Raw genomic sequence first — 19,468 nt, 5'->3', positions numbered from 1 at the left:
TGTTAGCTTTGGGCCTAGCCATTTGAATTTGAGTTTTATTTCAACTTTGTTCTTGCCTAAGTTTGATTATTTGGTAAAATGGTCTTATAATTTTAATTTTAGTATACACTGTCAATGCACAAAGTTATTTTTAAAAAAATTTACCTGTTAATTGTGAATATATTGATTATTCGTTGATTGATTCGATTGACAAATCTAATTTGTTTTATTAGTTAGTTGATTGATACTGATATTAATACCACTTATTCGTGACAATAGTAACACTTGAAGTATAGGATGGATGTGACATATTGGCGTTGGTTGGAGAGAATTTTAAGGTTAGTGGTCCATTATTTTTCAATAGATATAATCATTATGAATCTTAGGAACAATATAGAAGCATCCCCTAGTATAATTTCTCGTCTACATTAAACTTTTCAAATTCATTCCTCCATGTAATTAGTATGAATAGGTTTATCCAAAACTATATTTTTCTTTTCTCCATGGTTGACTTTTTTAAATGATAATATTTATTATGTCGTAGAGTTATTGCAATTTTTCCAACTTTTTCCAACTTAAAAAGCATAGTTAATTATTATGTTAAATATACCATTTGATTTGAATAGATCCTCAGAGTATTTATTTATTTATTTATTTATAATGAGTTTTGTGTCTATTAATATGATCTCATGTGCTCTTTTTTTACTCTAAAGTTTTGAACTTATTTACAATTAAAACAGAAATTATTTTTTTTTGTAATATTAGAACACATGTCATTATATCAACCATGTGTTCAAAAAGGTTAGGGCTTAAATGAAGGAGGAAAATAAAAATGGTTGTACGGTACGTATTGGATTCGATGCACTGCTTGAAAAGAACCACACAAATAATACAATGGGTAATTATTAATTATTAATTATTTTTATATATAAAAATGTATAGAAGTAATTGTGAAAATTGCAAGTTGGGCCATCGGAGTTCGAACCGCATTATTTGGGATGGTTTTTTTTTTTATTGGGTGATAAGAAAGGACACGTGGTGGGGCCTTATTGGTTAGCATGATGAGACAGAGGAGCACCATATTGCTGCCCATTCAAATCCCAACACGTAGTCTAAGCTTCCACGTGGGCACCCGAGTATCGTGGGACCCAAATTTCTATTCATTTGACCCTTCCCCCAGTCCCACTTGGCACTTTCCATATTTTTTCCTTTTTTCTTTTTCCTTTTTTTGTTGCTATAAAAATATGGGCAATTTTGAGAATAATAAACATTTGAGTCAGTAAAAATAAAATGTGGCATCTCAGGTGGGGTAGTGGTGGCCCACTACATTTAAGGATAGAATGAAGTGGGTGTGTGGAATTGCATTTAATTTACGCAATATGATAGGGCGAGAAATATTTTTTTGATATTGCAATCATTGAATTTTGACCAATTTACCAAAAACACCTTAATTTCCTTTTCTTTTAAAAAAAAATTAAATAACAAAAATGGAATTCAACCTTCTTTTTATCCAAACGTTAATTTCCAACTGCATTATTGTTCTTTTTTTATTAACAAAATAAACAAAATTAAAAACATATTTATTTTGACTTATGAAACAACCATGAACAAGAAAGCAAGAGAAAAAAAAAGCTGAGACATGAGGACATTAACAGAATAGACCCTTATTTGTCTTTTTCTATCGCAGTGACACATTATTATTATTTTTTGTTTGAAATAATTATATATCTCTGGAATTTATATTGTTAGAAGAAAGAATTAGTGTAGCAGTACCAGGTTTGAATGCGAAGATAAATGATGGGGAAATACAAGAGCCATGATTCTTGATTCTTTCATATATGTATAGTATAGGGAGAATTCAAAGAAGAAATGAAAGTGGAAGGAATTATTAATAAAAGAAAAGAAAATAAAGATGATAAAATGCGAGGAAGGAAGGAAATGATGAGAATCAAATCGGAGTAATTAACTAAAACCCACACCCGAACAGAGAAAACGGATAAGGCGGTGCTGGATTACTCTCCTCCACGGTTCCCATCATTTCCGTCGAATTCTTCATCTCTCCGCCGCTTCTGCTTCTACTTATATCCATTCCACCCGCCTCCGCTTCCGCTAAATTCCAACCCTGCACGTGATTACAGAATCCCGCCGGTCCCGACACCTCCGGCGACGAAAAATTCCGCCGCCAGCTGCCCTCTTCCTCGATTTCCTCTGCTTCCAAGGACGTGGTCGTCACCGTTGTGGTGGATGGCGATGAGGAAGAAGACGAAATCATCAATCGGCGTTTCTTATCCCCAATATGAGCGCCGGGTCGATCCTTCTGAAGCATCATCCGAGGCAGAATTTCAGGATCTTCCGCCACTTTATGAAGAAACGCCATCATTTGTTGCGGTCGTTTCTCTGTAGTTTCGAGACGTTTTTTCATGCCTTCAAGCTCCTCTTCCAAAACCTTCTGTTCTTTTCTAAGCCTGGCAATCTCAGTCACCAATTCCTCGTCCCCCATCTCTCTCAGGCTCGAATTCGTACTCTGTTTTCTCCTGACAATGTTTCTGAGTAAATGGAATTGGTCGCGCAGAAACCACTGGTTTGCAAATTCCCATCTATCGGGATCTACCTTCCGAAATCCCTACTCAAAACAAAACCCACAATCAAAAAACAGCAAAAAAAGAGAATCAAATAAGGAAATCGGAAATGACATACGTATGTATTGAGCTGTCGGACGAAGCTGGAGAAGTTATTATGCTTAAAATAAGCAGGCAAGAGAGTGTGAGAGAAATGGAGAGGGTCGAGGACGAGGAAGCTGTTGTTGGCAGAGCCCCAAGTAATGAAAGTATCGGTAAGGGGATCGTTGACCATCTGATAAGTCTTCAGAACAAAAGGGGCGACAATGTCGTTCGCAGACTCGTTGTTGGCGTCCATCCCATAAGCTTTTTAGAGAAGCAGCTGCGGACGGAGGAGAATTTTTGGAAAGATGAGGGAGCACTGTAAATAAATAATGGACGCGCGTACTGTAGCAGCCAGAGGGGAGGAGGGGGGCAGGTAACGTGGCAGTATGTGATATTTTTGGAAAAGGAGAGAGAGAAACAGAAGTGGGCCCACGTGTTTAAACCCTATTGGCCAACGCCGTTACATTTACAAAGATATTTTCCCCCACTTATTTAATTTATCCAACTTATTTATAAATATGTAGGAATTTAACAACAATAAAATAAAATAAAAAGGCAAAATTGGAAGGCGCGTGGGAGGGACGTTCTGAAATAAGATGAGACGATTCCAGCAGAGGTACACGTGCGCTGGGAGGGGGAGTGGATTTAGGGAGACGTGGTGGCTTGGTATGTGGACACGTGTGAGGGCATTATTTAGAAAAGAAGGAAAAAGTAGGGGGCATTTTGTAAAGTGGTGTTTTGAGCTGGGGAGCAGGTTTATGTGTGCTCCAATACTCTTGATTGTGGGTTTCCATTTATGCAGGATCTTATTTTACCCCTTGTCGCCTTCCTTTCCTTTTTTATATATATATATATATATATATATATATGTAATTATGTATTGCCGACAACGTGACTAATTTTCGTGTACGATAACTGAATTTACATCTACATATAAATATTATTATTTCCACAAATAACTCTTACCAACTATAAGACAAAATAAATAAATTATTTGTCAACGGATCTTGTCGTTTTTTTGACACAAAAATTGAATTCGTTAATAATATCTTATCTTAATCCACAAATTTAATCGTACAAAGGATTAACGAATTTAATTGTGGGAAAAAAAAAATTGGGTTGAAATTTGAAGGTTTGTTCTTGCAGGTTCTAGGAGATGCAAGAGAATGGAGTCAAAGATAGAGGCAATCCTATTGGTGAAGCAGATTGATTTAGCGGCTCATTGTTTGGGTTAGTGATTAAAGACAATGGCTAAACAATTAAAAAGCTTGTCTTTATTTTGGTTGAGGTCTAAGTTTGATTAACAACTCTCATAATTGCCAAGTCGGCAACTAAAATCCATCCAAGGTTGCAGAATCATGTGTAACCTTCTAGTGTAATATTGTGAATGAGATGATCAAAACATAATAGCAGAATCATGTGTTTACCTTCTTGATTGTCTGTTGCTCTCATAATAGCAGCAGCAGCTCAGAGGGAGAGACAGACATCCATGAATACAAAACACTATAAACAGGAAATATATCTTCTGTACAATCAAGAAAACTTAAACCACCTCTGAGGGAAGAACTTGGTTGTTCGTCGACCACACGCCTAATCAAGTTCGATCGACCAGCACCCTCAGGATCTGGCTCAGTTGGAGGGGAAAAACAATGGAGGTGTCTGGCTCAGTTGCTGGAGGGTGCCACCAAAACATTGTACTCATCCAAGCGTTTCTGAAACTGAGCCAACTGAGTCTGCAGCTGAAAAATGCTTGTAGCTTTCTGGGATAGAATTACATTTAGTTTAAGGATGTAGTCATCTAAATGGCTTCCGGGTTGGTCAGCTTCAACAAGCAAGTTCATCTCCTGTATATGCAGGCAAGATTACACAAGGTCTAAACAGGCAGAGCCACCAAAGGCGGCGTATATCGTATGCAATAAAAAGGAAAAAATGTTGTGAACCTCTCGGACAATGTCGATCGTCTGCTCCACCTGTCTCCTATGAGCAGTAACAAGGTTTTCTTCTTCCTATTATAAAGAAAGTACGATGTCATTTAAAGTCGGATGGTTTATGTGGACGTTTGATGCTTTGATATTCACAATATTATTACCTTCAAAAGAGCGTCAAGGTCATCATCTGAAGGAGAGTCGGTCTCAAAATCGGGTATATCCCTTCGAGTTTTCTTCTGGTTGACAAAGCCTGGCACTTGTTGAGTTTCAGTTATTTTATTGCTCATCCATGATGATTTCTCTTGTTCATATTGCTGCTCAGGGTAACCAATATCATCTTGAGTGAAGTCGTCTTGAAAACTTGGCTGACTTTTGAGATGAGGCAAAGTTATGTCTGCCCTGTTGCTAGGAATACGTTCGACATTCAACGGTGGAGTACCTTCCCTTACATTCTGCTTGGACCAACCAAATCTGTTCTTGTCATTTGGTAAATAAGTTCTGTTATCCTCAAAGGATTGCTCCATGGGTACTGATGAAGACAACAAAGAAGCTGTTGATTCTCGAAGATTTGAAGTTAAAGGATCCCGCCTAGTGCTGTTCCCTTTAGATAGACTCTTTACCCTGAAGGGACAATCATAAAACATATTTAACAAATAATGGGATATACCTTCGTAATGTCTCCGAAAATAACGCACCTGTCAGCATATCTTAGCGTGTTGAGTGTGTGTTCGCATGATCCTGAGCTTGGTGAAATACATGATATCATAACAGTGCGTGAATCACCAACAAAAGAATCTCTAAGAACTTCTGTTAATTTACTGCCTCTGAAAGGAATGTGACCCTGATCATTGTCAAGAGCTCTAATGCATTCTTTAAGAGCAAGCAAACTCTTGTTAATTTCAGCGCCTTCCATTCTGCAGCACAAATGTTTCCAAGTCAATCACACCATGAGAGAGATTAAAAAAACGGGAAAACTCTATATCTTCTGCTTCTTAAAGTACTATAAGGTCCAATATGTAATAGCAACCAGTTTTCTGAAAAGTAAATTCAGACCTTGTTTGTTTATCATTATCTGTAGTATCTGCACCACGTTCACTTCCAGCAAGGTCGATGAAAGACAGCTTTCCTGCAAGTCGAGCAGGCTTCGTTTCGGAACTATCAACTAATCTCTTAACACAAAGCTGAAGTATAGCATGTGATCGAGATGACTCTTCATTCGCACCAGTCGTACCGGTGCTTCTTGCGGCGTTTCCTCTCTCAATCAATTCCTTGATCGTGTCGACATTAGACACTCTGTATTCTTGCAACCCGACAATGCATACTTGTTGCTTCCCATCTTCCCTCATGAAAAGCTTTCTGAAATATGATATATTCAGAAAATGAACTGAATTCAAACATTTTCTTCCACAATCTCAACAAAACTTACTTCCTTTCGTTGAGGAGATCAAAAAGCTTCCCTCCATATATCTCGAAAAAGCTGACAAATAATTGGAAACCCTGGTTCCGGTATACGTGGTGCACTAATCTTAAAATGTCTTCGGACGCCTTTAGAGGAAGAGGTTGCATAGTATATGTTTTTCCACTACCTGAACAAGCACATCAATGTAATCTATTTTAAAAGATTATGGAACTATTTTAGATAGCCATCTAAGTCAAAATCATCACAAACTGATCTATATCTAATAGGTAAAACATATACATCCCTCTACAAATGTTCAATAAGCACGTAGCATCTTATGGTTCCCACATCCGAATACAATTTCATGCGAATTTGATAACTTGCCTGTTTGCCCATATGCAAAGCAAGTTGCCTTTGTTCTGTTGAAAATAAGAGGAACTATGGGTTCCACAGTTTCTGAGTATACCTGCATCAACACGAGAGAATGTTTAGAAGTCGAACGGATTTCAATGTTCATAATGCTACTCATCTATGTCTTGTACTTACTTCATCATTAGAAACGCCTTCATTCAATACCGCGTCAAAGACAAATTCATGCTTCTCAATGTACTCTGTCAAGTCTACCTACAGAAGGGATAATTTTCAGGGGGAAAAAACCCTTTGTGGCTTTCTCATACTTGGAATTCAAATATAGCATGTTGCACTTACTTTATATTTTTTTTCATGAACCGTAAGGGAATTCGACATTCGCTCAATAGTGATTATATCTTCTTCTTTCTTTGTCATTTCCTTTTTATTTAGAGGTCTCTTGCGCACCTGTAAGGAGGAAAGTAATAAAAACAATTAGAAGAGCCTCCCTTCATTGCCTATGGTCATGTTGCCAGCATATTTTTGCATTTTCACCAAAAGACTAGGAAAATTATAACTCAGTTACAAAGAGCCTTATAAAAGAAAAACTAATTCTTGAACCCTCTCCAAGCTCATATCACGTTGAGGCCAAATAAGTACTATAAAAGGAAGGCACTAGTAGTCTTCAATACAGATGAGTGGTACTGCAAGAGAGGGAAGATGAGAGCCTTATAGGAAGACTTTGGGTATGTTTGAGAGTGATTTTCACTCCCAAACATGTCCTTCAGCGTTGCAATTGCTTATTTGAGAGTCAAAGAGATATTACAATGCCATCGAGGAGACATACCACAACTTTGATCTTTGCAACATTGTTCGTTCTTTCCTTGTCAACTGAAAAGCTTTTGAGAAGACTGTTATCTGATGCACCTCCAGGCTTATTAGGCAGCATACTAGCAGCGAAAAATGGCTCGGGTTCATCCAGAATTTTACGGTGAGTGGTCTGAGAAAATGAAGTGAATGATGGAGTAAAAACTTTATTAGAACGAAACATAAGACTCAAGTTATTTAGTACAAACTTTATTAGAACGAAGAGAAATCAAATTGGAAGCACAAGAGAGGAAAAACTTCAACTATCTGATAATTTGAGAAATGGGAAAGACCCCATGACCCAAACATCAAAGAAGCCATAAAAGCACACTCGCACTAACAAATGGCACATCGGTAGTATCCGCATATTAAGGAAATTCAAAAGAATGTAAAATCGAAGCAGAAAAGGGTAAACTAGCGCAACCTCGGGTAACAATTCAGTATCGAAAGCATGAAGATCGAGCAAACCAGGGCTGTAATGACTGGGAAGAAACATCTCATCCGCATTCTTCCTCATGCTCGAAGACCGCGTCCGAGCCTGAGGCGTCAAAGCATCAGCCGACCCAAGATCATTGAAACTCCTCTGCATTCCCCTGCAAGCCCTCGACCCAAAATCCTAAACCCCCAAAAGAAAAATCAATCAGAAAAGGGCATACAACTAAACCAAACAATCGATAATGCTTTACCGTACATGAGAATGATTAGAAGGGTAAACCCATCTTCCAGAGAGAACATCAATAGCATCATCGGAATACTGCCGTTGGTGATGCACCGCCGGATTAGATCTCGAAACCTGTCTGCCGGCCGCGTTCATCATATGCCCGTGTTCAGCGAAACCCACAACCCAACAGCACACTTAAGGAGACAAAGAAAACAGAGAAGAAACAGAGAAGGCGACGATAATTGGGATTCAAAGTTTGAAAAGGAAGAAAAAAGAAGGGTAAGAAGATCGAGGGGGCGTGCATGTGGGCGCTGAGCAGTGGAAGAGGAATAAAGAAAGAGTACAATAATAGTCAGTCACGTAGAGAGACAGAAGAAGAGTTGAGGATGGAGAGCGCGAGCGAGTGTAGTTCACGCGGTTTCGAATGGCGGGGTCAGACCGTTCGTAACTTTGGACCCAACAATATTCCAAAATTTTATTAAATGCGGCTACCTTCCATAATAAAAAATGGTAAATTTTGTTATTAGGGAGGTTAATCTTTAACTTCAAGTATCATTAATTAACCACGAAATTAGAGGTTTTAACTTTAAGTATCATTAATTAACCACGAAATTAGAGGTTTTAACTTTAAGTATCTAGTTTATGCTCACTTTGGCTACCCACGCTCTTATTAGTAAAATATTAACTTTAGAGATAAACAAAATTAATTGATAATGAAATTGAGAGTGTAACATTATAATGAAAACTATGGTGAAATTAAATTAATATATGAATATGATTGTTGCAATAATGTCGATAATAGAATTTATATATATACATATACGTAATAAAAAAGTAAAAAAGGAAAAGAAGATGAAAAGGGAGACATAAGTGAAGACAAATCTACATGTGTTTTAATTTTAATGGTAAATGAAGCAGTAAAATAATTCAGAGTTTGATTATTTGGTAATTGTAATGGGTAATTGAGTTGGCGGCTATTTGATTTTCGGGAGAAGAAAACAAGAGGCGTTTGTGGCGGCTATTTGATTTTGGGGAATCGGCCACCACAATTTTCACTCGGTCCCGACCTGACGAGGAGGATTCACTGCAGGGGAAGAGAAAGATCATGGCGTCGATTTGCCCGTTCAGTTCTAAAACCCTAGTTTTGCCGTCGGCGGCCTACCTACCAGTATCCTCCTCATCTACAAGCCATAGTTTCTGTGTTCGTGGCTGCAGATGCTCTTTCCCAAACAGGCCAATTGCGAATTCTAATTTGATAATTGGGAGAAGGAGAACGGGGAGGCTGGTGGTTCGAATGGCCCCGGAGGAAGAGAAACTTACTCGTCGCAATCCTCTCGATTTCCCGATTGTAACTTTCTCGCTCTCCTTTATTTCCCTGCGTGTTTGATGTTGTTCGGTTTGTTTTCATGGGATTTTTGTGTTTTTGCTTTCCATGGATGGAGATTCTGCTTTCTGTTTTTATGTAACTTGGCTATTGGATTAGTTAGGGTGGAAAGTCGGAGCATTTCCTAGGATTTGATACATTTACTGTTCAATTTTATCACCGATGGTTGTTTAAAAGGCTTATTCTTGACTTATCCTGCCATGTCTTCCCTGCAAATTGTATCTTGCTGATAGTTTCGGTCATTTCTATATTTTCCTTGCGAAGTATCCATCCTCGAGCTCTAGATAAAGTGGGCTGTATCTATCTTAGGACGAGGGGCATCGACCATCATAATGTTTGTTTATTCATATTGTCGCATATGTTGCGAGAGAATGGACTATACTTTTCGGGTTATCGATGTTTAATGCACTGTAGTTGTTAACCTGAGCTTGAAAGAACATATTGGCAAATGGCAAATACAGTTTTGGGTATGTGGATTCTAGTAGATCTCATGACATTCATTTGAGGCGTGATATCTGTTTGTTCAATTTGTCTCCTGTACTGCTCCGGGATTTCTACTTTTAACGCTTTTGTAAATTAAAAGTCATGTCATTATGTTGTTCATAAATTTTTTATGAATTTATTTGTTAGGGTGCATTTTTTGGCGGTCGTTTCAGTTTATAATATGGAATTACTGATGTTCTCACCTGTTTTAGTTGATAAGTTAATTTATATGTGAAGTGCGTGATAGGTTATAGCTGGTGTTCTTCGCGTTGAATGCTTCTTGACTTTTTGGTTGTAGGAGTGGGATAGGCCTAAGCCAGGTCGTAGACCAGACATCTTTCCTCAATTTAGCCCCATGAAAACACCATTGCCACCACCATTGCCATGCGATCCCCCTGAAGAAGACGAAGAGGAGGAAGAGAAGAAAGAGGAAGAAGAGGAAAATCCTGACAAGGAAAATCCTGATGAGCCTGAGAAGCAGTAGATGTAGTCTTTTGAATAATTCCCTGAGTTCCTTCCTTCTTTTCCATTTTCACTTTGTTTTTTGATAGGCTGAAAGCATTAGAAATCCTAAGGGGATGATGAGCTGAGATATTCAACCTTGACCCAAACATGTTTGAGTGCTACTACTGATATTGCAATTCTGTATTGAATCAAAAATCTTTTTAGGATTTCCTATTCTCTTGAGTTTCAATCCCCCACTTCAGACAATGTATTTTATGAATAATTATCATGAATGATATGCCTTGTCTCCGATTTCTAGTCCATGCTTGTATGGTTCAACTCTATATTTGAGTGTTGTTTAAGAGCAAATCTCTAGAAGCTGCAGCAGGATATCACAAGAGCGTTTCACGTTATAACCAGACAAATCCCAGCATAATTTGTAACAACTGGCTTTTTTTTTTCTTTCACTTTGAATGTAACTTCTTGTTGTTTTCCAAGAATATGACTGAATGCAATTCTTAATCATTAGAGAACAGTCTTTCCTCTTCTTAGAGGCTGGTCGGTATTAGCAGGGATGAAGGGCAGTTGAATCAGGTATTCTTATCTACTCTTCTTGCACTCTGAATCATATTTTAACAATTGGGGCTAGATTTATGTAGCCTTTGACTTTGTAGCTTACCACTATCTATGTAGTATATAGTGGTTCTCACTTTGGAGAATGCATAATAGAAGTAGTACTTAAAAATTCGTTGGTTACAAACTAACTACTTTTGGAAATAAGTCAAACTTGCATTCCTCGCCAGAAATATTGATAGTGCGCAGGTCCCAGTGTCAGCAGTTGATGATTTGCAGCTTCTTTCAGGTGCTTCCTTTCTCGCTTTCTCTCTATTTGAAGGATCATCCATCGGCAGAGCATCTGCTTTGGCTTCCTCTCTTATTCAACTCATGGTATGTACTATCAACTTTAACTTCACAATCTTTCTTCATCTTTCTTGATTCTTCAATCTCCTTTTCTGATGACAACAGAACGTAGGTATCTGATATTCAATAGTTGGGTTAGTTTCTTTTTATGTCCTCAACTGTCAGGTAGTATTAAACAACCTTCTCCTTTTTTTTTCGGCTGCAGAATCTTACTCCATTTCTGTTCAGGTCACTGGTAAGGCTGCTGCTATCGCTAATTGTCCAGCCTGTAGCCTCTGTCTCAACCTTGCTTTTTTACAGTGACGTTCTCCCTCAGCATATGGTTTCGGAGAGATTGGTTCGTCATGAACTTCTTGACCGCGAAAACTACCTATTCCATTTTCTCGTCAACTTTTTGAAGTGCTTTTGGTGAAGAAAGAAGAAGATGATGATAAGGGCACATCTTTTTCAGCGACCCATTTCATGAATTTTCCCCCTCGACATCCGGCCTTTCTGATGCCATTGGAGCACTATTTTGAAGGTTATTTCTCAAAAACTACTTTGCTTGGGACTGAAAATTGCAATAAAATGATATTATGTTTCTTGCTTTCACTGTTGTCATTAGGTAAATGCTTCTTTCTTGTTCATAATTTCTTAGTGCTGTGTCCACTCCCCCAATTCCCCTTCTTCAACGCATGTCTAATCAACCGAATTCACTGGTTAATTGATCTTAGTACTTGTATACTTTTTTATCAGTCTTTTTTCTTTCAATCGTTTGATGATGTTTAGTCACGCGCATGTTTGGGTTGTCCCTTAGTGTGTATAGACGAGATGAATATTGTGAAATCAAAAAGCCTGTGCTGTGTTCTGTTGAATCCATTTCCACCAGACAAAGTAGTCTCTTCTTTCCTTTTCTCTTTGGCTAAATTCTAAAGCCATTTTGTTTTAAAAAATCATCCCTTTTGTTAGAACATTAGATGAAAAGTCATGACTCTGATTCTAATTTTTTATTTAAGATTCTAACCAATTTTCATTTCAAAGGTTCTTTAAATCCTTTTTAAAAAGTCTAAACCATATAATGTGGTGGGGGTGGTGCTCAGACTGGATGACCAAAAGCTTCGTAGTTATGCCATATGACGACACTGACGTTAACACGAACTTTCAGAATCTTTATTTTATGTGTTGCAAAGTCTAATAGTATTATTTGATTTGTTTGGGAAGGGAACAATTTCCAATCATTTATCGGATAAAATTTGCGGTTGGTGAGCTGTTTATGCTGACGCGGCCACGCATGCTCCACCCTTTCTGTCTTCCACTCTTGGACTTAAAATTAAATTTATTTCTACTATTCTATGAGCATTGCCCTGCCCAATAGACCTCTGAATCAACCCATTTCTCTTGTTTTAAACTTCTGTTTGTTGGTTTAAGTAAATGGCATGTTGGAATTCAAATGTGTTAAGGGTAGCCAAATCTGCTTTCTCCTTCCTCCCAAATCGATGAAACCTCTTTCTAATAGATGCGTTTTAAAACTGTAAGACGAATGGTGATATGTAAGGACCAAAACTTACAATATCTACAAGCGGTGAACTGATCGATTACACACAAAATTGTGTTGCCCCTCTAATTGGCCTATTACAGATAAGTCGGCCTATTACTGGTAGGTCAACATGGAGCGGGTTGATACAAAAATGTGGGTTGACACAAAACTTATTTGATTGTATCAAATTTATTACACTACCAATAATGCAAGCATTTGTATGTACACTTGAAATGCCATTATTTGAGGAAAACGTGTAGAAAACGATAAGAAGAGCTTTAAATTACAAAGATAAATACACTTCTCCAATTTCAGTTTCAAAACGACGTCAAAAAAGGAAGGGGAATAAAAACAGTTTCAAAATGTCGTCAATCAACTCCCGTTATAACGGTCGTTAGTTCTGCGGTGGCTTACCAAACCTAGCGCTTAAAACAAGCCCACGAAGCCGAGCTTTTGTCTCTCTTCACTTAATAATTTATTTTTTATTTTTTTTATCCAATAAAATTTTAAAATTTGTGTTAAATCATCGGCCCGTTTTTGAAGCATCAATACTCACTACCCAAACGAGAAAGTCATCTCATCCAACGCCCACAATCTCTCTCTCGTCTTCACTCGCCGATTCTTACGGTGGGTCGAAGAAGAGGATTTGAACTCCGAAAATGCCCTTCCAACGTTATAATGCGGATTAGTGAGGGGTTGTGACTTTTGTGACAAAGGTGAGGGTATTTTTGTAAATGGGTAATTTGTGTTTTGAGAAAGAGAATTGAACAACTGAACGGCTCACTCGAGTGGCTTTAGGAAGATTACCTTTTCTGTGACAGTGGAGTTTTTGATAGCTTCGTCGTCTCTCTCGTCTTGCCCAGCTTCGATCTCTCTCTTTCTTTTCCCATCTCTTTTCTCTCTCTCTCTCTCTCTCCCTCTCTCTCTCTCTCTCTGAGTTTTGGTGATGACTCCTCTGGTATTTGGGGCCTGAGGTTTATTGCTTGAAGACTGTAAGGGAATTCAGGACCGAAAGATGTTGGATGGGATTCTCGGCCGGGGATTTACATCCAAATGGTATTTAATCCGATCTGTTTTTCATATCTTTGTTATGGATTTTCCTTTTTTATTTTTTGGAGCTTAAAGGACGGATGTTTTTGTTTCTTGATATTTGTAGCAAATCCCTGATTAAATTGACCAAAAGTCGGATCGATATGATACGGAGGAAGAAGAAAGCGACTCTGAAATTTCTGAAGAAAGATATTGCTGATCTGCTCACAAACGGGCTGGACATTAATGCTTATGGAAGGGTACTTTGTTTTTTTTTTTTTCCTGCATTTCAATTTTTGTGTGAAATGATTATTTCCTTCTGATCATTTGGTTGAATTGAAAAATGATTTGATGTTCTTAGGGTTCGAGGACAAACAAGTCAGTGTATGAAGGGCAGGGTTTTTTTTTTTTATTTTTTTTTTTTAAATGTACTATTTTTGTAGTGTTGTCCAAGTGTAAATTTACGTCTGCAAACCATATCTATTTCCAACAATTTTCAATTCCATTTTGGGTCTTTGATTTAGAAATTAGAACCTTTGTTGATTAGTGGGGACTTCTATCTCTTTTTCTCCTCCCACACCGGGCTTCCCCTTTCTATATTTTCTCTGATTATTATGATAACTATTGTGGTATTCAGCTAGTGATTGGCTTTAAGAAACTGATGTTTTCTTTTTTTTTGATCTTGCGGTGGACAACAGGCTGAGGGGCTTCTAGTTGAGTTGACAATTTTTTCCTGTTATGATTTCGTGGAGCAATCATGTGATACTGTGCTGAAGCATCTTCCGATCATGCAAAAGCAGAGGTATTGAATCATGCTTATGTGTTGTGTTAATACAGAAGAATTGGGAGCTAAGGGTACACGATTTGATTCAATTTTAGTGCACATATTAGTGTATGTCATTACATGCATTCTTTTCAAATTTCAGAGCTGGCTTTTTTATTTTTCCCCTTAGATTTTCTGGTCCTTAGATACTGGTATGATATACACCATTCTTTTTTCTTTCCCACTCTGTATGTTGTGCTTTTCTATCAAACCGTAAAATTTATTGCGCTTTATTGATTTAGAGATGACATGTTAATTTGAGGTGTCTGGCATGCATGATGAACTTGAGCCATGGATGAATGGTAGGTTGATTTTAATTGATTTCTGGAGTTGGTTAAATCTTGTTGGACATCTTATTAGCTGGGAAGATACCTTCCGATCATTCAAAAAACACTTCATGTCGTTTTACCAGTGTTGCTTTTATAGTTTTTAGATAGGAAAAATTATATCATCATAGAAATTTGGCTTCTGGTTTTATATTGGATAATCTGATTCCCTCTGTTCATCATCTTCACAGGGAATGCCCTGAGGAATGTCGTGAGGCTATTGCATCTCTCATGTTCGCCGCTGCTAGATTTTCGGATTTGCCAGAATTGCGTGATCTCAGGCAAATTTTTCAGGAGAGATTTGGGACTTCTTTGGAACATTTGAAGAACCAAAAGGTAATGCCTCAACTACCGACTTCAGGTTTCCTGAATCTTTCTTATTGAAGAGACTAATTACTAATACTTTTTCTGTAGTTTGTTGAAAATTTAGCTTCCAAGCCGTCCACATTGGAGAACAGGGTTCAGTTATTGCAAGACATAGCATTGGAATTTTCAATCAAGTGGGATTCTGCGGGTTTTGAGAAGAGAATGTCCACTCCCCCAGCCAACGCTCAGGTGCACTTCATCCCCTTATCTTACTACTATTTCCCAGCATGTAAGAAACGAGATTGAAAGTTTTAATTTCCAGTTTCCTAAAATTTTCAGTTGAGTGGTGCCTTTGGTCTTCACCAGTTTAGCTGTCATATATTATAATTCTCAAGTTGCAATGGGAAATAATTAGATTTTTGCCTACATTTGAACTTCTCGTCTCTGACTTTTTCAGGGCCTACCTAAAGCAGTAGAAAAAAGTCCTTCCCGTGCTAAGGAAATTGATCTTAGGGTGGGTAAGGATGATGCATCAAACAAAGAAAGTTTTGAGTATGCAAATGGCAGGCACAGATTCGTCAATCCCCCTGATAGTACCATTTCAGGAGGAAAAGAATTGAAGTTTCAATCTAGGCAAGAATTACCAGGAAATGGACACGAGAAGAGAGTACATGAAAAAGAAGAGGCGAACTTGACATTTGATGGCCGCATAAATCATTACGGAGTTAAAGGTTCTACAGTCAATAAGCATGAAGGTAGAAATGGGACAGTGAATTCTAGCCCCAGGACTGGTAGAATGGGCAGTTCCTCTTCGAGTGAAGTATTAGGAAATGCTGAAGAAGGACAATTTGTGCATAATGGACACGAGAAGAGAGTACATGAAAAAAAAGAGGCAAACTTGAAATTTGATGGCCACATAAATCATTATGGAGTTAAAGGTTCCACAGTCAATAAGCATGAAGGTGGAAATGGGACAATGAGTTCTAGCCACAGGACTGGTAGAATGGGAAGTTCCTCTTCGAGTGAAGTATTAGGAAATGCTGAAGAAGGACCATTTGTGCATAATGGCAGAGAACGGACTGGTCCTGATTACTTGAACTCTTCACCCTACCATAATCCAGGTTCTGCTCCTATTACTAAGCATGAAACTAGAAACGTAATGAGAGGCTCTGCCTTCAGGACTACTGGTACAATAGGCAGTTCTTCGAGTGAAGTGTTGGGAGATGCAGGTGATGGACCTGTTGTGCATATTGGCAGAGAACGGGCAGGTGCAAATTACTTGAAGTCTTCGCCTTACAATAATACAGGTGTTGCTCTGAGTGGTGCAGGATTGCACTCGAAGAGTGACATCAAAGAGCCATCATCTGGTAATAATCATACTGCACACAATGGAAGAGGATTGCCATTTAAGAGTGATGTTAAAGAATCAATATTTGGTAGTACTCATACTGAGGAGGATAAACATCATAATTTGAAATCCAGCTACAACAGTACCCTCCCTCCATATGTAAAAGTCAACTCTAGAAGGAAGGATAATAAGGATAGGGGCCAATTGGAATTATCCCGTACAGGCCATGACAACAATTGCATCTCGACAGATCTTCAGAAACATGTCAAATCGGAAATGGTTGCAGATGTAATCCAGTTAGAACCACGCCATTCTGACCATGAGAGGCAGGTTGCTAGTCCTATGAAGACACGTAATCGGGATGGTGAGATGGATCATGTCTTTGGTGCTAGAATACCCCCTGATGCTCTGCCAAAACCAAAATCAGTGCGAAGAAGGCACCATAAGCCACGGTCCAGTCATTCAGTTGATGACAATGTTGAGGACATTCGAACGGTGAGAAAGAATTCGAGAAGGAGAAGAGATGATAAACGAGGCTTGCAGCTGTTGGTTGATGAAGAGGATAATGAAAAGGATGAAGAAGAAAGGATAATGGACAACCTTTTGATACATTACAGTAAGAAACCCGCAACATTTGAACCAGAAAAGACGAGAAGGAAGCCTAAAATTCATCTTGCTCCTGCCAAGTGCCCTTCAAATAAAATAAGCAGAGATGGGGCTAATATGCAGGCAGATACAGTTCCTCCACCAGCACGATCAGTTTCGGTACCTCGTGAACATCATCTGGGTCCATCAGAAGCAACAAAAGTATATACTCGGGCTGCTTCCTTTCAACCAGATCGATCAAGTGAAGCTAAACACGTCCATCCGAAGTTGCCCGACTATGATGATTTGGCTGCTCGATTTGCAGCCTTGAGAGGAGGGTAAACAGTTTCATTATACACTACATATCCTCTGAGATGAGATCGCCTGTGAACTGGTGATGCGCCCATAATCAAGCATTCCAAGTGTGTCTTCTCTTTTGGGTTGCCTCTCACACGAACATTTGTGTATAGCCCTTACGTGTATGTGGGGGCTGCTGCATCCTGTCGAATCTCACATACGATGGTCATCACTAGTTTTTTAAGAAGTATACTGTTAACCCGTAATAGCGATTGTACAACCTCAAATTTCAAATGATACCGATGTTGATAGCCAAATGTAGATCGACCCCATTTTCGTGATGAGATTGCTAGCTTGTGCTTCATACTTTTTAGGTTTCCCTGTGTATCCCATTCATTCAAAGGGAACAAGTGTCTTATTCTTTATTTAAAAAACCATCTTGCTCCTGTGTCCTGTACACATCCCTATCGCGTCTTTCATGTCTTAACATTATGGGACCAAACTTTATATTCTTGCAGACATTTTGGTTTTCTTTTAAAGATTGAACGTAACAACATCATTGAGACATTGACATTTGACCATTTTTCTGCAGAGGTTTTTCATGGTAGAAAACTGTATTGGTTAAAAGACCTTTTTTTTACCTCGAATGTCTGAAAGTGTGGATCTCCATCTCGGATACAGAACACAAAAGCCTTCCCATTCGTCAGTCCTCCCCCCACACCGTAAGATTCCCTCTCCCTCTCTCTCTCTATAGTTCCCGCCAAAAATAAAATACCCTTTCCCCTTCCTTGAGTGCACCCTCATATTTACCGCCATCCCTTCAGATTTTAACTACTTCTAGAGATTCAGAGAGTGAGAGAGTTTGATAGAGAAACATGCAGGGAAGTTCCAAGGTGATATTGGGAGCTACACTGATAATGGTGGTGAGCCTTGCCTTTGTGTTGGGCCTTATTCTTGTGTTGCTTGCCGAGCTCTACTGCTCTCTGTTACTCCGACGCCGTAGGCTTCGTGTTGCACCGCCCACCACCACTTCCACCACCTCCTCCGCTCATCCTGTTGTAGCCGCCACCAACATTTCCCAGTCTCTGCCTTCAGCTGCTCCCAGGGACAACAACCGACCAGCTATTTCACTTAGCAGCTTGTATGCTCATGGGGTTCTTAGTGCTCCAAGAAACTTTCTTTTCCCCTCTGTCCCCTGTATCAAAGACAACAATGTAGATGTTGTTGAAGCAAAGAGCCGAAGCACTCAACTTCATCGAGTTATCGACATTGATGCCCATGAATCGTCCCTTAGCCCTCACCGAATCGGCCTCATTTCAACTCCATCCCGCCCGCCGTCACCCTTCATCTCAGCCTCGCCTGACCTATCTGTTTCTAAAGTTTGTGCTCAGAGTAAATTAAGCCCTGCCATTGCCTGTAATGACAGTTCTTCCATTGGCAGTGACCATTTTATGTACATTTCAAATCCGATTTATGACAATGATGCAATCAGGCCAAGCAGAGGAGACACCCCATTCGAAACACCAAATTCCTCTCCTTCAAGATTGGAAACATGTGGTTCTTCTGAAGAAGACGAGATTGTAGCTTCTCCTCCAAGTACTCTTCGTTCCCTCCCAAATACACCACCTTTAACGCCAATGAAGAAGCTCCCAGCCGAGGCTTGTTCGGTTACATTGAGAGACGCCACGTCTCTGAGGAATTCTGGAAGCGATTCTAACACTAACAATGGTCTATCATCTTCCTCCTCTGGTTCTCCCTGTACTTCACCTTCATGGTAATGTAATTCAATGGCACGTTTAGAGTTAGTGTGATGCCAGAGTTTTCTTTACAGCTTTGTTGTGAAACTTAACTTTCTATGGTGGTGGTGGGTATGTTTTGAATGTGGTAGTGAAGAAGAAGAAGAAGAAAGTAGCGAGTTTCTCAAAGCACTGGTCTGAACATTGCACGCCTCTGTACCAGTCCACGAAGTTATCTAGATTTTGCAAAATTTATTGTTTTCCACTTGTTTGTGTTGTTAATGGAAAGTTGCTGAATTTCTGGCCGACAAAGAAGCAAAGTTATTATATCTTCATATCATCTAAGATGTTCTAAATAAATCAAAAGCAATCCCATTTCATTTATAATCTCGTTGAATCAGTCAAAGAAAAAGAGACAAAATTCC

At 38.9% G+C, this 19,468-nt stretch overlaps 5 protein-coding genes across 5 annotated transcripts; 3 read left to right on the top strand and 2 right to left on the bottom strand.

The window, feature by feature from the left end:
- Nucleotides 1-1,796: 1,796 nt before the first annotated feature.
- On the bottom strand, nt 1,797-3,127 carry LOC111440859 (heat stress transcription factor C-1-like). The gene is made up of 2 exons (XM_023077677.1): nt 2,677-3,127; nt 1,797-2,602 (listed from the first exon to the last, which is right to left on the bottom strand). Exons 1-2 carry the CDS (start codon nt 2,893-2,895, stop codon nt 1,946-1,948), a joined length of 876 nt encoding a protein of 291 aa, XP_022933445.1. The 5' UTR covers nt 2,896-3,127; the 3' UTR covers nt 1,797-1,945.
- An 871-nt stretch (nt 3,128-3,998) lies between these two features.
- Nucleotides 3,999-8,258, bottom strand: LOC111441074 (kinesin-like protein KIN-13B). Its single transcript, XM_023077983.1, has 12 exons — nt 7,876-8,258; nt 7,609-7,800; nt 7,165-7,317; nt 6,678-6,785; nt 6,516-6,593; nt 6,354-6,435; nt 5,997-6,156; nt 5,624-5,926; nt 5,266-5,484; nt 4,732-5,191; nt 4,583-4,648; nt 3,999-4,486 (listed from the first exon to the last, which is right to left on the bottom strand). The coding sequence occupies exons 1-12, from the start codon at nt 7,999-8,001 to the stop codon at nt 4,307-4,309; spliced, it is 2,127 nt and encodes a 708-aa protein (XP_022933751.1). The 5' UTR covers nt 8,002-8,258; the 3' UTR covers nt 3,999-4,306.
- Nucleotides 8,259-8,795: 537 nt separating this feature from the next.
- LOC111441100 lies at nt 8,796-10,479 on the top strand. Its single transcript, XM_023078024.1, has 2 exons — nt 8,796-9,193; nt 10,011-10,479. Exons 1-2 carry the CDS (start codon nt 8,951-8,953, stop codon nt 10,194-10,196), a joined length of 429 nt encoding a protein of 142 aa, XP_022933792.1. The 5' UTR covers nt 8,796-8,950; the 3' UTR covers nt 10,197-10,479.
- Nucleotides 10,480-13,386: 2,907 nt separating this feature from the next.
- Nucleotides 13,387-17,755, top strand: LOC111437702. Its single transcript, XM_023075789.1, has 6 exons — nt 13,387-13,649; nt 13,750-13,882; nt 14,321-14,424; nt 14,963-15,107; nt 15,186-15,326; nt 15,535-17,755. The coding sequence occupies exons 1-6, from the start codon at nt 13,609-13,611 to the stop codon at nt 17,350-17,352; spliced, it is 2,382 nt and encodes a 793-aa protein (XP_022931557.1). The 5' UTR covers nt 13,387-13,608; the 3' UTR covers nt 17,353-17,755.
- A 204-nt stretch (nt 17,756-17,959) lies between these two features.
- Nucleotides 17,960-19,351, top strand: LOC111437716. The gene has a single exon (XM_023075790.1). It carries the CDS (start codon nt 18,183-18,185, stop codon nt 19,083-19,085), a length of 903 nt encoding a protein of 300 aa, XP_022931558.1. The 5' UTR covers nt 17,960-18,182; the 3' UTR covers nt 19,086-19,351.
- Nucleotides 19,352-19,468: the final 117 nt, after the last annotated feature.

The sequence above is a fragment of the Cucurbita moschata genome, unplaced genomic scaffold, assembly GCF_002738365.1.
Source record: "Cucurbita moschata cultivar Rifu unplaced genomic scaffold, Cmos_1.0 Cmo_Scf00003, whole genome shotgun sequence".
In the NCBI taxonomy this organism is placed as follows: domain Eukaryota; kingdom Viridiplantae; phylum Streptophyta; class Magnoliopsida; order Cucurbitales; family Cucurbitaceae; genus Cucurbita; species Cucurbita moschata.
Note: the sequence above shows the minus strand (reverse complement) of the source record. Positions and strands in the feature narration are given on the sequence as shown.

What these genes read in the sequence shown, in the direction of transcription:
- LOC111440859 (XM_023077677.1), bottom strand. Translation starts at nt 2,895, where the DNA reads ATGGACGCCAACAACGAGTCTGCGAACGACATTGTCGCCCCTTTTGTT. An exon ending in TCCGACAGCTCAATACATAC is followed by an intron (nt 2,603 to 2,676) that starts GTATGTCATTTC and finishes TGTTTTGAGTAG; the next exon opens with GGATTTCGGAAGGTAGATCC.
- LOC111441074 (XM_023077983.1), bottom strand. Translation starts at nt 8,001, where the DNA reads ATGATGAACGCGGCCGGCAGACAGGTTTCGAGATCTAATCCGGCGGTG. An exon ending in GATAATGATAAACAAACAAG is followed by an intron (nt 5,485 to 5,623) that starts GTCTGAATTTAC and finishes TTTGTGCTGCAG; the next exon opens with AATGGAAGGCGCTGAAATTA. An exon ending in ACGCTAAGATATGCTGACAG is followed by an intron (nt 5,192 to 5,265) that starts GTGCGTTATTTT and finishes TTGTCCCTTCAG; the next exon opens with GGTAAAGAGTCTATCTAAAG.
- LOC111441100 (XM_023078024.1), top strand. Translation starts at nt 8,951, where the DNA reads ATGGCGTCGATTTGCCCGTTCAGTTCTAAAACCCTAGTTTTGCCGTCG. An exon ending in ATCCTCTCGATTTCCCGATT is followed by an intron (nt 9,194 to 10,010) that starts GTAACTTTCTCG and finishes TTTTGGTTGTAG; the next exon opens with GAGTGGGATAGGCCTAAGCC.
- LOC111437702 (XM_023075789.1), top strand. Translation starts at nt 13,609, where the DNA reads ATGTTGGATGGGATTCTCGGCCGGGGATTTACATCCAAATG. An exon ending in CGGGGATTTACATCCAAATG is followed by an intron (nt 13,650 to 13,749) that starts GTATTTAATCCG and finishes TGATATTTGTAG; the next exon opens with CAAATCCCTGATTAAATTGA. An exon ending in AACATTTGAAGAACCAAAAG is followed by an intron (nt 15,108 to 15,185) that starts GTAATGCCTCAA and finishes CTTTTTCTGTAG; the next exon opens with TTTGTTGAAAATTTAGCTTC.
- LOC111437716 (XM_023075790.1), top strand. Translation starts at nt 18,183, where the DNA reads ATGCAGGGAAGTTCCAAGGTGATATTGGGAGCTACACTGATAATGGTG.